General features: G+C 36.4%; 1 protein-coding gene across 1 annotated transcript; it reads left to right on the forward strand.

Annotated features, from left to right (window-relative positions):
* The first annotated feature begins 1342 nt into the window (after positions 1-1342).
* LOC149785782 (uncharacterized) lies at positions 1343-14915 on the forward strand. The gene is made up of 4 exons (XM_089979698.1): positions 1343-1499; positions 3432-3683; positions 4131-4223; positions 13725-14915. The coding sequence occupies exons 2-4, from the start codon at positions 3602-3604 to the stop codon at positions 13871-13873; spliced, it is 324 nt and encodes a 107-aa protein (XP_089835824.1). The 5' UTR covers positions 1343-1499; positions 3432-3601; the 3' UTR covers positions 13874-14915.
* Positions 14916-16769: the final 1854 nt, after the last annotated feature.

The raw sequence follows: 16769 nt of genomic DNA on the forward strand, positions 1-16769 counted from the left end.
TTGGGATGAAGGTCCTTGGTGTCACTTCAGTAACATATTTTGGATGGTGTCCCTCTTCAACGGTTTTCGAAGGAGTTCCTTAATTCAATAATGATAAATGTTTGGGCTGTGATTTAAAATCTAAAATGACCAAGGTTTCCGATTATTTTTTCGTAAGTCATCGCAACATGATGAACGTTTTTAACACACTAAAATAAATAGGGAAATGCATGTCATATTAGTTTGAAAAACTTAAATCCTTAATTGTGATTGCATTATTAACAATGTATAACGAGCACCCAACTGCGACCAGAATAGATCCTGCTCTGACGTTAAGTATTCTGCCCGGGGATCTGGGTCGACGCTGGTCGTTTACTTCTGATTTCAAGCGACCAGCGTAGACCTTGATCTGCCGGCGCACTATTCGACAGCTGATCTGGGTATAAGCTTTTCGTGTTACTCACATACGGGTATATCTGGGTATAGCCTTTTCGCACTACTCATGGTTATAAGTAGGTATACGCTGTTTGTGTTACTCACATTCGGGTATATCTGGGTATAAGCTTTCCGTGTTACTCACATACGGGTATACATGGGTATAAGCTTTACGTGCATCTCACATACGGGTATATCTGGGTATAAGCTATCCGTGTTACTCACATACCGGTATATATAGGTATAAGCTTTTCGTGTTACTCACATACGGGTATATCTGGGTATGAGCTATCCGTGTTACTCACATACCGGTATATATGGGTATTAGCTTTCCGTGTTACTCACATACCGGTATATATGGGTATAAGCTTTCCGTGTTACTCACATACCGGTATATATGGGTAAATATAGCAAGACTAAAACATTGCCATCGTGGCCGCCAGATGAAAAGAAGAGAAACCATATCTGCTACAGGAGACTATATAAATAGTAGTATTAGTAGATGTTGTTGGTAGTGGTGATGATGGTGGTGATATTATTATTATTATTATTATTATTATTATTAAATATATAGACAGGGGAATTTTTGTGTAATGTATGCCTAAGTAGCAACCGCTAAAGCTACAACAACCTCTGCTGCTGCTGCTGCTGCTGCTGCTGCTACTTCTACTATTACTACTACTAATATTACTACTACTACTAGGAAGACGACGACGACAGCAACAATTACAGTTTCTCTAATGACGATTACTACATCTATTAATGGTACTGTTATTACTACTGCAAAACCATATCAGCAAAGTGACGTAACATTCTATAAAACTTTAAAATAAAAAAAACAAAACATCCGGGAATGGTTTTGCCTATTATTAGAGACTTGGATTGGCTTATTCTATGTGCGCGTCACTATTCACATGGTGCTGCGGAATCTCCAGTGCTTCCTGGTAGATGGGTTTTATCAATTGATAATCAAAGTTTTGCTTCATAGCAAATTCAATTCTGGTCAAGCATAGGTACTCATATATCCTTCTGAATATTAATCGCCCAAACCCCTGTTAAGGTAAATCGTTCAAAACTGGATACAGGTATGTCTGTCTTTCTGTATCAATCCGTCGCTGTCTGTCTGTCTGTCTCTCTCTCTCAGAATATTTGTCGTAGGAGTTAGGTTAAGCAAGCATAGCACAAACTGGCACAAACTTGAGAACAGATTTTTTATAGTCAGTACATGAAAGCCAAATATTCCTGAATGATTTGGGAGATTCAAACTGGATGTCGGGTTTATGGGAAATAGATAGGGAGGGTTGTTTTTGGTTGGCTTGTTTTTCTTTACCTTTTTTTAGTGTATTGTTTTCATCGCGACTATAAATATTTCTTATACAATTATTATAGTCCTGAATGTTAAATTATTATTATTATTATTATTATTATTATTATTATTATTACTATTATTACTAATTTTAATTACTAACATCATCGTCATTGTCGTCGTCTTCATCGTCATCAGCAGCAACATATATCTTGTTCTGAAACGTGCGCTGCATATCCGTCATTGAATTTATGTGTTGCTTGTAGGTGTTTATTGTTGTGAGTTTTTTCTCCTCTTCCTGGTATGTTTAAGCACGGTATTTCAATGTGGTCCTGATATTCCAAGTAACTTTTTATTATTATTTTTTAATTATAGTAAACTGAAAACCTAGAAATGACCATTGGATGTCGTCAGTCATTATAGCAAACGACGATTTACCAAATTATGCCTGTCACAACCATAATTAAAAGACTGACAGGTGATTGACAGACGTCCATATAGTTTACAAACGATATTATCTGTTTGGAAATTTAATTAGAGCACTAATGAGTCAGCATTAAAACAGAAATTTACCGAGCCTTTTAAAGATATTGCATGAAAAGTATGGTCACCATTTTTTAAATGAAGAATATTCGGATAAATTGGCTATAAAATAATCGCTCTGAATTATTTATAATAATAATAATAATAATAATAATAATAATAATGACAATAATAATGCGTTTATTTTAAGAGGATACACTTTAGCATGCAAGCTAATCTCCCATATGGTCCTTAAGAATAATGGCCTCTTAAATTTCCCGGAATGCATCACTTATGAGGTGTCGATATAATTATTTATTGCATATTTATTCTTACTGGACACAAGAAGACGAATTTCGATATGCAACCGATATTAGCCATTAGGTCTAACCATACACTCTTAGGGGGTAAAAAAAGTATGTGTGTCATTTGTATTTTTAACGTAGCTTTAACAATTTTTCAGCCATATCGCTACGATGTCTGCATTGTGACAGTTTATAGTGATGTCTAGCACCGGGCATCATGCCGCAGACATGTAGCATGATGTCCCTCCCAGTCACATTATCCTGACACCAGGACGACCAGTCCTAACACTGACCTCTTAATGCTGAGCGCCAAGCGAGGCAGCTGTTAGTACAATTTTTGTAAGTCTTTGGTATGACTCGGCCGGGGATCGAACCCACGACCTCCCGCATCCGAGGCGGACGCACTAACCACTAGACCACCGGAGCGGTCTGAGTATTGGCGGGGGTGTTTTGTAATTTTATAATGTTATGGCCCTGTTGAGCTGGGAGCTGCGGTGGGTGAGTGGTAAGCATGAAAGACTCACGACCAAAGGGGTGCGGGTTCAAATCATACTGCCCGGTTCAGTTACAGTGGTGTGTTAGTGGGCAAGGCACTTGCTCTAAATGCCTCAACACTAAATAACCTACTTAAGTTGCTGTGTTACCAAAGTAAACCATGTAAGCTAACATCGAAAACGTGGCATTGTTTGTACATTTAGACCCACACTTGTACATTTGATTCTCGATTGTGAGTTACGTTGTTCCATAGAGTATGATAAAATCTCTACGTTATGGATATGTGGAACATAGATTTAAAGTAAATTATTTAAAGTAAACTCATGGTGGAACAGTACACTTTCAAACCAAAGTGTTGATAGTCTTTTTTTTTTTTTTTTTTTTTTTAGTAGGTGCAAGTTTCTCAAAACGCTGGGCATCCATCCATCCAGAGCACTGGACAGTGACGGAAGTTTATTGTTGGTTGAACTACGTAGGAAATGAATATGGGTTTTCCAGACCGGAAGTAGAGCGGCTTTTTACTGCCTTTCAGAATGTTTTTGGGCAAGACTTGTTGAGAATGACGAAAACTGAATTTGTCTCGCGAGATTCGATTCTAGGCGAGATCTTGTATGATGTATTTAGAAGAATGTACGAGTCAGGTACAAATAAGTCAAATATTTATGATAACCAAATGACAGAGTACATAGTTAGTCAGATATGTTCATATCACTATCCTGGTTTGCAGAAACAAATCTTTAGTTTGGAAAATAAATAAATCAAAAATTAATTAATCAATGATAAATGATATGTGTCAATCCAACTAAACAATAAGAAACATTAAAAGTTAAATGCCGGGAAAAGAACGATTGCAAGTCAACTCTGATAGATAGATAGATAGATAGATAAAAAGATAGATAGATAGATAGATAGATAGATAGATAGATAGAGATAGAGAGAGAGAGAGAGAGAGATTAAGCAAACCTAGATACTTTGCAAATGAATAAGTTACTTGTTGTGAGATATATACACACGTATTTGGTTATACAGGAACAATATGATTTGTCTATTGTTTTTTATGTAACTTTTTTAAAATCTTTTCTTTAAAGCAAGCATGTCTTGCTCACCGACATCTCTATCATGTTCAACTGCATCACCCGGAAGTACGTCATTGCCATCACTACCGGAAGTTGAGAGTAATGGTTAGTACATTTTTTATTTACCGTTAAATTTATAGCTTTAAAAATATTCATACCCAGCTTTAAGAATCTTGTAGCTCAGGCTGCAATTGCATCACTTCTATATATAGCAACACAAGGACGAAAGATTTATTCTAGCTCGATACATCTATAACAATTGAAATGTCAGCAGATAACATTATTCTTTAATACATCATAAAAAGGATGCGTTTCCCCATTTATTTAACATATTACTTCACAAAAATGGAAAAATAGGTAGTTTATCTGAATAAATATTTTAGATCGCTTAAATGAAGTTGTTGACAAGAAAAATTGTTAAAAAAGTTAGTTAAAAATATATATAACATTTTGCATTCCAAAGTTCCCGATATATAGATCCTTTATCCTTATAGCAATCTCATCCATATGGACATTCGGACATTTTCTTGGCCTCTTCCTGCAACCAGACTATCCGCAACATTTTTCTTTAAAATGGCTGAGTAAATTTTTAAAAGACAAAAAGGGGAAAACGCACGTTGCACGACCGGCCGAAACCCCCATTGGTCAGCTCAAAACGGGCGTTTTTAATTAATGAAAAGGAATAATCAGGGAGGGATGATGGCAAGTGCAAGTGTGCGTGGCTTAAACTAAGGAGTAAAGTGGTCTGTGTGGAAAACTGCCTGAATGAGTATTGTGGAATATATATATATATATATATATATATATATATATATATATATATATATATATATATATATATATATATTAAAAAAGCGATAGAGTCTATCCAATCATAGAAGAGCGGTTCTGGAGCATGGACCGATTGCAACATTTGTTCGAGGTGTGGTGGAGCACATGTGGTAAGAGACAGGGCGAGACAAGATTTTAATCAAGTTCTTTGTAAACAACAAGCAAAACTCATGATAAGTACGGTAGGTTAAATATAACCACCGCTTTAGCTCCAGATCCTGTGCAGTCAGTAGAGTAGACGCCTCAAAGTGCCTCAAATTTAAGGACCACGCCGTCTCTCGCCTTTTCGTTTTAGTAGTGACAGCAGCAGCTACCAAGTGACATGCAACCTAGTATTGATCCCACGGTTACCATCCAGCGGCCAGATCGACACTATAGAGCTTGAGAGTAATCTTGAGGACAGGAAAATGGCTAGGATGAGTATTGGGGTCAGACTTTGCGAATACGTGACATGGTTCTTACACAAAAGGAAGTGAAACACTTTTATAATCTCCCCTTACGTAGAAAGTTCACAACCGATCTAAGATAGACCCTTTTGCAAATAATACCTAATTAATTCTTTTTTGTTTCTTCCCCAGGACAAAAGACCATTGAAAATTGTAACGGTAACTCAGACCTGACATACCAGGATCTGTGGAGGCTTACCCGCCCCAGTCAGATTCTCCCTGGGAAACATGCAGGGCTAATGCAGAGGTTTGGCTGTGCAAGTTGCACCTACGTGGTTTTGCTATTAACATTCACGTCAACGTGGTTTGCCGGTTTGAGCCTGACTGGCGCAGCACAAAATTGAAGATCCATTTGCATTTCTCCTTTGTAACTGTCATGCTTAGTTTGTAAACAAGGACGTCAGGGCTTTCGAATAGCTTTACACCAACAAGCTAGATCGAGTGGGACCTCTCCACCAAAGACCATCGACGAGCTCAGAGACAAGTGGTTCCGATCTAGCATATCCAAAGAATCAGTTTTCCCTTAGATTCTGCCAGCGATATTGTGGAAGCTCTCCGGTTAGCAGAAGCCCTCAGTCTTCGATTGCTGCTGCTGGATAGCGAGAGCAAGATTGCTTAAAGCAGCAAGAAGAAACAAAAGTGGACTGCATTAAAGGTGAAGAGTCTGACGATCTTCCTCTCCAGCTGCACCATGCCCACAATATCGAGCCCGGCGGTTTGGTGTGGCACAAAAACGTAGTCGACGGCTTCTCCCTAAAATGTAGGACAAACATTTGTCTCAGTTTTGCATCAAATGACTGCAAGACCTGAAATGAGATCCTCTACCAATAGATTATGGGATGGGTTTTAAAGCTCTCCAATGAAGTGACACCGTCCCCCTTCCCAGCTTCGCTTTCATACTACAGCCAAGACGCGCTTAACCTTTTTGGCCGGCACCACCGAGTTTTATTACATCACCGCCGTTTGGTTATTGAAACATTATAATGTTTCAACACCATAAACTCCAAAAACCCACAAGACTTTTGCCTAAGAGATCGGCAAGAGTGAAACAGCGGCGCGCTGTATCTGAAAAATACAAGCCCGCAAAAATACATAGTCATTGTTGTGAACAACAGACTCAGAGCTGTGTCTCTTAGCAGATGTGTGGCGGGAAAGGAAATATTGTCAAAAATCATTAATGTTCCCATCCCAATTGCACTTTGAGATCACAGCTTTAAGAAATGTCTGATTTCTGAAGCTGGGAATTTTATCACCCTGCGGATATCCATGAAAACTTAAAAAGCATGATCAAATTCATATCTGGGCCGAATCAAAGCTCCACACAACACAATCGTAGACAACACATCTAAGGTTTGATGCAAAAGCGCCGTCGCTGAAGATGAGTCCAGTGTTATTCTAGATGAAGTTGATAAATATGGAGCTATGAAAATGAAATAGGTGCTGTATAGCACAAATCATACACTTCAGTTGTAATTGAAAAAGTAGTAAAACGATTTAATAGCCTGCGGAACAGACCAAGCTCGCACGAAGATCATGAAAATTTTCACTGGGAGTTCATCATGAACTGTGAGTTGTATGCCAGAATAACAAAAACGGGAACCGTCAGACCGATGGGGTTTAGACTCATGGCCTATACCAAGCACACATCAGCATACGATGCGGTTTTTAGTAACCACTGTCATAATTTCTTGCTATTCAAATAGACATTTTTATTACTAATGGCACTCCATACAGGCCTCTCTCCGCACACGCTCGTAACATTCAGTGTTTCACAACCCGGATCTTACTATATTTCACAATGTTTACACAGATACACGAAGGAAAACAATATTGCTGACGAATGTCCAAATAACTTCCGTGAAGCTCGATATTTAAGGAAAATGTGACCGAGGGTTGATCACTTAATGTCGTGACCGTTTTGTGTTCGTGTGAAAGGCATTGTTTCCTGTTAGGACTAAACAGAGTAAGTTAAGAGTTTCAGCGACAAGTTCAACAACCGTTTCAACATCGTTTAATCCAGAGGTGGGCAAACTTTCCAGTGCAAGGACCGCATACACAAATTTACACCTTGTCGCGGGCCGCATAGTCCATTAAGTAAAATAATTAATATTTCAAATAGCAAAAACAAAAGGTTTTTCTAAATAACATCATAATTAATTTTCAGTTGTTAATATGTTGTTAATATTTGAAAACTTAAACTTCAAAAGAAGCACACTTATTTGATAAACAGAGTAACATAAACAGAGTCAGTGCGAATGATGACTTGTTCCTAGGCCGCATGAAAACCCTTGGCGGGCCGCATGAAAGTCCTTGGCGGGCCGCATGGGGCCCGCGGACCGTAGTTTGCCCACACCTGGTTTAATCTGACCTCAGGGTTTGGGGTATGACTCGGTGGTCCTAATAGCATCTATTTTTCGCTAGCGTTACATTTAAATGTGGATTGTGAACAACAATATTAAAGAAATAAAATAAAAAATTGATCTGGAGCAAAGACGACCGGTGTATAGATAATTACAAATATTTTAATTAAGAAAAATATACGTAGCACTGAGTTGTAAGGGTTTGCAGCTGAAACAAGACCAAACAAAAGGCTAATCTTTTATAAAGTACTAAATCTTAGGCAAAACCTCTGGTATATGCTCACTTAAAAGTCAAGTCCAGCTGCAAACTGCGCATGTCCGGATTTGTCATCGAATATCCGAATTTGTCATCGCATATCTGGATTTGTTCAGTTTGTTAGGAATAATCAGAAGAACAAACAACAATGACCCCGATTAGCAGGCGCATTATACTACTGCAAATCATTATCTTTGGTGTTTGAATCTACAGAGTATATACGGAGAGCATAGGCTTGCAAACGGTTGCAATACATACTGCGCATACTTTCTTTGACATAAGAATCAACTTTGTGTCTTACATATTCAGAGTCCTGTTACTTTTTATGATGCACAATCTGATTTAAATCAGATCCCCACTGTCCTACGCGAAAATCGACCGCTTAGGGATCATGTTCTGGTGACCTTTGAATTAGCCAATAGAAATGTAGCATTCAAACATGTGAAAGTGAATCAAATCATTCGGAACACATTGATGCTCTTCAGCCGTACTGCTCAGTATCCCAAGCAAGAAAGTATAATACTACATCTGAGTGGCTAATAAAATTAGCGAGTATGGTAATAGCATCATCTCGTATAATAAGCACGCATATTTGTACGGCTAAAATTAGGCAAAACATAAGCAGCCTATATTTACATTTTTCTTTTTAACCTGTTTTCCTGTTTATTTCGCTTGTCTCTCTGTCACTTTTAATGTCAAACCTTCTTTCCCATTTTTGTTCCTTTTTCTCAGTGATCAGTGAGTCTCTGGCGCCTTGGTTTTCTATTGTATTATGATTCTTCCTTGTGCGTTTTCTTTTATCCTTCCTGATTGTGCTTTGTTTTATCTCCGTAAGTGTTGCACTCACTTATGATCAAAATAAACAAGTATTGGTTGATTTCATTGTACTGGTCGCTTTGCTTATTGTGTCGGTTTTGTTATGTATAGCTACATTTTATTTTTATTTTTGGTACATGATTGTGTCTATATTATTTGTAATTTTTATTTTCATTACTGTAAATTATAATAATCATCTATATTTAAGGTATTATATAGCTAATTCGTGTACAGTCATAAAATTCTATTTGAAGATATAAAGATTGTAGATTGCGTAAGATTTTTAAATAGTTGTTGACATCTGTGTTTACGATCATTATTAATAATATCAATAATAAAACCCGTTTACAATTTGGGGTAATTTTTTGTTGACTGGTGGCGTCAGGTGGGTTCTTAGAAGAATTATGTTATCTTCCATTGGATGGGTCAGGTGGTTCTTTTACGATGTAGGATATTTGCAAAAAGTGATGTAGCTAATAGTAGCAAAATGCGTATTCACCCCTCTTGCATTTAAATACATGGAGCTGGACAATTTGGTCAGTCTTATTTCTTATGTTCTTGTTGTAGCATCAGTCTTCATGCATATTTAATGCTGTATTTGGTATTATTTGTTTATATTACTCACTGGACTCTTCATATTGCTCACTGGACTGAAATATTATTCTGGGAATATTGTAAATTGTTCAAGGGAGTTCTGGACAATGCCATTGTGATACATCAGGACTGTTGGCAGACCAGTACATTCGAGGAATTTAAATTCCTTCGGAACCTTAGATTTTCTTGGACTTGAATAGAACGTTCTATGATTATTTTGGATTCAGTTCATAATACCGTAAACTCCTCTTAAATTTTCATTTATAACTTTATAACTTTGATAATTAAATTATTTGTTAACTTTTACAAAACTTGTTGGGTTTTCCTCTTTCTGTTACTAAGTTTATGAAAATAGAGTCGGAACAGTACTCTTTACCTTATTACTTACAAACGTTACGATTTCATCTGGTTTTTAATCATTGATGTATATCAAGATTACTTATAATTTTCAGCCTTGTTGTTCTTACACCAGCTAAAACCACAGTAACATTTATTTATGTAACTTTCCGCTAAACCCATCCCAACTGCAGAAGGTCCTACACCGGCTGAAGCTGTAGCGATCCCTATCTTTATCTATTTTGACCAAATCATTTTTAATCTCATTAAGTTTTTTTTTAAAGTCTAAAATATATTTCATTGTGAGTTATGCCCTGCAACGACCCAATCATTGATAATGTAAGATAGGAAAGTACTCTGTACTCGTTCATTCATTTATATATAGGCATGAGACAGCTTAGACGTTTTAGTGGTAACTGATTTGATCTACTTTATAACGTTATGCTATGCACGTGTTTTGCCATGTTATGCTGTAATGTTTTGTGTCTGCCACCATTTTAAAGGTACCGATTTAAAGATATAACTACTTTGAAATGATATCCAAGACACGGCGTTTCACTAATAATAGTTGCCGTGTTTGTAGATAATGCTGTAACAACTTATTGAATTTCCGAGTGTTGTTTCTGCTTCACGTCTTCCACCTACTCTGAGTGAATCATATGTTTGCATTTTTATTTCGGCTAAAATAAAGCAACATAGAAAATACAAATTGGTAAACTGTAAACTAGATCAGCACCGGCAGCTGTTAGGATCAACATATACATTGGAGCCTTGTTAATCCGGAAAGATTCATTCCCAGTGAATATGTCCGTATTAATGAGTTTTCCGGATAATTGAATCACGCGCATTTGTATTTTTTTTAAATCGTATTTTACAACTGTTGTAGATACTAATGAGCAAATAATTGACATTACTTTTTATTCTGAAATGAAGCCCTATACGGTCCAAAGCTTAAATCAATCAACTTCATTTGTACAGCCATTGACAAACTCATTGTTACCTACATTTGGTAAATAACAAACAGACTTCACGACACACACAATTTATTAACCATACCTTATGTCAAAAGTGTGTAAGATTTGATACCAGTGTGTTTATTTAATTATTAACACCCATGTTATAAAATCGCTGGTTACAATATGGTCACGCTACTTTAGGATTATTTTTTTTACCCACGATTACGTGATCTATTTATAACTTAAACGTACCACTAGAATTTGGCCAGTCAGATATTGATAAATTGACACCACTCCAAGTATACGTAGCTGAATCTCTATTATCCGACTACCTGTATTCTTCGAATGTTCTTATTTTTGGACAGATTATTTCAGTATCATCGAGGCACGTTTTATAGTAATTTTCTATTTTTATCCCCATATTTGATTTCCTGATTCGGGACGCGGATTTCTGTATTAACGGAGCAAATTAACTGTCAGGAAGTCCGTTCCCGTTGAAATATGTCTGGATTTCAAGGTTTCCGGATAAATGGAGTCTGGATTAACGATGCTCATTCATTCACACACACACACACACACACACACACACACACATATATATATATATATATATATATATATATATATATATATATATATATATATATATATATATATATATATATATATATATATATATATATATATATTTGAGACTTTCTCTTTATCTCGTATTTGTTAAGTGTTGTTTGAAGGTTTCAGTATCTATTAGTGCTCTACACAGACTCTAACACAGTGGTTCCCAACCTTCAGGACGCGACTCAAATCAGTGTCGCGAGGACGTTCTGAAGGGTCGCCAAGAATGTAGTTTTTTTTGAGGGGGGAGGTGGCAAAACTTTTCAAAACGTGAACACGGAGTCGAGAGGCTCAGAAAAACTGTTTTTTTTTTATGGTCGCAGCCAAAAAAGGTTGAGAAGCATCGCTATAACATTCTGACAGTGAAACTATCGTCATCAGAATCGATCTTCTCTTCATAATATCTCCTCACGTTGTCGTTATATTTTGTCCTTTTCAATTTTTGGTCGTACTGTCACGGACTGTTTCTTAGCCTTTGAAATGTCATTGTTTTCTACATTGGTATTGATGGTAGAGTTTAATCTGAGCCTAACCGTTCTTGGATTTCTGCAAATTTCGTTGCACCAGCGAAAGTAGCCATTTTCATTAAATCGTTTTATCAATCGTATCTGTGCTAAGCCTTTATTTAGAACAAGCAAAGGGCATATGTGAACTTTTGGCACAATTATAAAAATAAAAATATAAGTATATACTGAGCTTCTCTTTGCTCTTTGTCCACATACACAAGTAATTCTTGTTGATTTCTCACTCTCACCCCGTCTGTGTCTCTCTCTAATATAATGCCAGTTTAATCTCGATTCTTCTTGAACACAGTTTCGGCATACCTGTTGTTTGTATTTATTTTCATGCCAGTTCTTTATTAGTGTTATTTTCTGTTGCAATAGAGACATTTTGCAACTCACTGTATCTATGGTGGTAATTAATTTTCTGAGATCAAAGGTTTTATGGATGCATTGGAATCGTAGTTGATTGTGTAATCGGTACCACTGTACGTTGCTATACCTTGTTTTACGTAAGTTTGAGAGACCCTTAAACGTCCTCATCGTTGCCTAAACAATTCGTGCGATATTTATGTTTCTTATTTTTGTTTCAGATTTAATTGATAAGCTTTCTGTCTCTTATACTGTATCGGGGTTTCAACCTTTTTCAGATGTGGTTCGAATCAGCTTCATATTGTATACGTTGTCTCATTTCATTACTACATGTACCATAATGTAATTTATTACGCTGCTAGAAACCCCTTTAAAGTAGTCACTATATAATGTGTTCACGTGTACCATCTTGTTCATTACTGATGATGTTTTGGATGTGCTTTGTTTTTCTCCTGGTTTTTGCAGTCTCAAGCATGCTATAATGCAGTCATATTTTTTGCACCACTTGTTCCACATCTATCATTTTGTAGAAACTCTGTATCATTCAGACACTCAGTTTGCATGCTCCTTGACGCTGATATTTGTTAAGTGTTCTTCCTGTCCTTTATTTTAATGTCATAATATATTCAACTGGTCTCCAGCTGTGAAACCTTTTCCATTTCACGAATAACCGTATTTTACAATTCACCCAATTTTGTGTTGGATCGGTTCTGAAACACTAGTTAAATTTAAAATTGCAAAAACGATTTTGACATAGGCACAGTCCACTCTCATTACAGCTACATAAAAGCAAACAGCAACCCCCATCCAAACCCCCACCCACCTACACACGAGACTATCTCACTCACTAAATTTAAAGTAAAAGAACATGATGTCCCTTTCTTTACTACTGCATAAAAATACCACAAAAATACACCAAAAGACAGCTTCCTTTAGTGCTACATAAAACGTACTCAAAAACCAATAGACCATGAGTAAACAGATTTGCTTGACTGTTTTCACAGATCAGTGTGTAATACAGCACCAATGTATACGATCCATGGATCTGGGGGTATTTATTTAAATATGAGTAATCCAGGAATGTTCTCATATTGGATAAGATAGTGAAAGTTTAAAAAAATATTACCGGTCCATCATTTTAAGACTACTACGACTAGTTTAACTCTGTCAAGGTCACAGTCTGGTTCGGTTGTTAATCTTAAATACAAGTAATTTTTTTTTACAGGGCTCTTCTTTCATACGTTACGCACTCAGTCTAATTTGCTAAAATCTCTATTTTGGGAAAGATCATAAAGAATTGCAATCGACTCAACCGTTGCAGTTTGGCTGATCATTCGAAATTGTGTGATGGGAATGTCTCTAAAATTACCTTTGTGAAACTACCAAGGAGATATATAGCCTGGCATCCATGCCTTCCTAATTTAAATTTGTTTTGGAAATCTGGTGCCTACTGTTAGACCTTGGACATATAAACTGAGTTATTTATTCATTCTTTCACTCATTCTTTCTGTTTTATATTTTCAGGTGCCACTTCGCATTTAGAAGTTTCAACTTTAACCTCAGATAATGTACAATTGGAAGAGGATTCTTCAGCGTCGGCGGTAACAATGGAAACGAAGGAAAAAAATGAAAATGGGTCAGAAGAGACGGGGAATCATATTAGAAGGAAATGAATTACTTTAAACGTTGTCTTGAACGAGAGTCTGCTATTTGTATTATATATTCTGATGATAGTCTCATTTAAAATGTGTATCTGAGCCATATCATACAGACAACCAGACTGCAATGAAAGATACGCTTGAAAATATATGCAACGATTCAATTTTTAGACTACTTTTGGTTGTCGAAATAACTGCTCGGAACACCTCGGCGCTTATAGCACAATTGTTGCACACTTTTTTTCCTAGAATTTCTGAGCATAAACGTGACAGGATGATAAAAGTTCAGAGACAGAGAGAGAGAGACAATTACAAACATACACCATTCAGAACGGAAAGTGTTATCCTCGGATTCTACAGGAGAATGCTTGATAATAATTGGCAGAATGATCAGCAGGTTTTGGAACCCATCGCCATCCTTGCATGCACCAACCTCTATAATACTTCGCCCATGCTTTGACTAATTGAAGCCAATTAGGCGAAAGCACCAACCATTTTCAAGCTTTAATTCCATTAGGAAAAGTGATTTAAACGTATGTAATTTCAAAGCTTTTTATGCTTATTGTTCGCCTTGTCTTTCTTTTATGATTGCCTTTGATAAAGACTCAGTCAGCAGTCAGAGTCTAATGCGCTTAGGCAAGTTGGAAACTAGTTTTACATTGTTCCTGGACAGTTTAATGCATTTATCTTAATAAATCCATGACATATATATGCCAACAAGATTCGATGTTGAATGCCAAATAGGTTTATTTATTTATTTATTTATTTATTTACATTTGACACCACTACTCGGGATGGGCGAACAAGCGGTAAATATATGTGCCCTCTCTCAAGTATATACTATTGTGATGTAGTATTTATACCATATTTGTGTTCACGATTTCGCTGCAGGTTTTGTTTATTATTAGTGTTCAATATATAAATTCTATTTAGTAACACAGTAATCCGGTAAATCATAAATTGTCTACATCAAAAAGTATATATAATAAATGAGTCTGTGATCAGTAAAGTGTCCATTAAATTAATGAAAAAGGTAATAAACACATTCTTTCATAAATTTGTTCTGTGATTGTTTCTTTCTCACATTTTCGTCTTTTTCATTACTATTTTCTGCTTAAACCTGAAAGAAAGGGACCTGTTTTCTACTGTGGTGTACGTTCATAAGGGTAGTTGTTTTGATTCTCGCTTTACTTATCAATACGAAAGCAGTTGTGCCAGTGTGCGTGCGTGTGTGTGTGTGTGTGTGCTGATTCCTGCAACTGCAACAGCTTTAGCGTTATGTACAGCTGAAACCTTTAATATCAACTTTTCTTAAACTTTTGAATAGAGTCGTAAATATAGTACTGTATATAACATACCCTTTATAGAAAATATGTTGGAATACCAATCAAATGAAAGAGTAATTAAAAACATGACCCTTGACCTTGTTGTAAACATGTTTTAACACGTGTCATGTACGGTACTGTTTAACAAAATTTGAACTAACGTCCTGTACAGTTTTGCTTTGAACATAATGTCTTAACAAGCATCCTTTACTGTACAGTTTTGACATTCCTGTGCGGTACTTATTTAGACATTCTAACAGTGTGGCTTTTACAATACGCATTTGCAAGTTACCCATACTTTAGCGCTTCCTATCCTGAATAATCACGATACTTTCTAACATTTGAAGAGTTGGGCGAAAGCATTCAAAGTCTCTCCCGAGTGTGCCTGCAACGTTTGTACACAACTAACCTCGCATGATCGTAGTTCTCGCTGGATCAATCACTAAGTACATGTACATACATTAAAACAAGATACCTTTAAACAAGGAGTTGTTGTAACATAAAAATTTTACTCAAAGAGAACACGCATTTTCAATTTTTGGGTACCGCTCACGTCACAAATCGTACGTATCAAAGAAAGAAAAACTGTTCTAATCATGCGATAATGCGTGAACATATAGGTCATTGTAACCTTGTTTAATGTCTAAGTTTGTCACCAGCTCATGCCTTTCAAACTCATGGACTTCACTCAGCTGTCTTTGACACTAATGTAAATGTATGATAATTTGAGGTATAGTTCTAGAATTCTTTAATTCTAAACATAAATAAATGATGAATAGAAATACGTTACCAGTCTACAAGTTGATTCATGTATCCTAATTGTAATGCTTGGATTGCCTCATTGCTCTTTTTATTGGTGGGTGCTTAACAATATTCTCTTAAAATTCAATGATTTCATTTCAGTCTTTTTACTCCCTATAATCAGTAGTAAAAACTGTGTTCCAATATGTCTGACATTACAGCTGTGTTCCGATATGTCTGACATTACAGCTGTATTCTAACATGTCTGGCATTACATCTGTGTTCCAACATGTCTGACATTACAGCTGTATATCAATATATTTGACAGTACATCTGTATTCACCTCTCCCGTGGCCTAGTGGTTACAGCGTCCGCCTCGGATGCGGGAGGACGCGGGTTCGAATTGAGTCATACCAAACACTTATAAAAATGGTATTAGCAGCTGCCTTGCTTAAGAGGATAGTGCTAGGACTGGCCGACCTGGTGTCAGGATAATGTGACTGGGTGAGACATGATGCTACATGTCTGCGGCATGATGCCCCAGTATTAGACATCATTATAAACTGTCACACTGCAGACATCGGTGATATATGGCTGAACAATTGTTAAAATTACGTTAAAAATCCAAATCACACACACACACACAGAGCTGTATTCCTATATGTCTTACATTACAGCTGTGTTCCAAGCTGTCAGAAATTATACCTGTATTCCAATATGTCCACCTGACGTTTTTCTTACAAGAATCTATACCAGATAGGAAGCTAAAATCTGTCAGAATAACATTTAATAAAACAGGCTTCTACGATGTTTTTTTCTGGTTTTTTTTTTCTTCTTTAAAGCAG

This window comes from Sinohyriopsis cumingii, chromosome 13 (genome assembly GCF_028554795.1).
Source record: "Sinohyriopsis cumingii isolate HCF-2022 chromosome 13, ASM2855479v2, whole genome shotgun sequence".
Lineage (NCBI taxonomy): Eukaryota > Metazoa > Mollusca > Bivalvia > Unionida > Unionidae > Sinohyriopsis > Sinohyriopsis cumingii.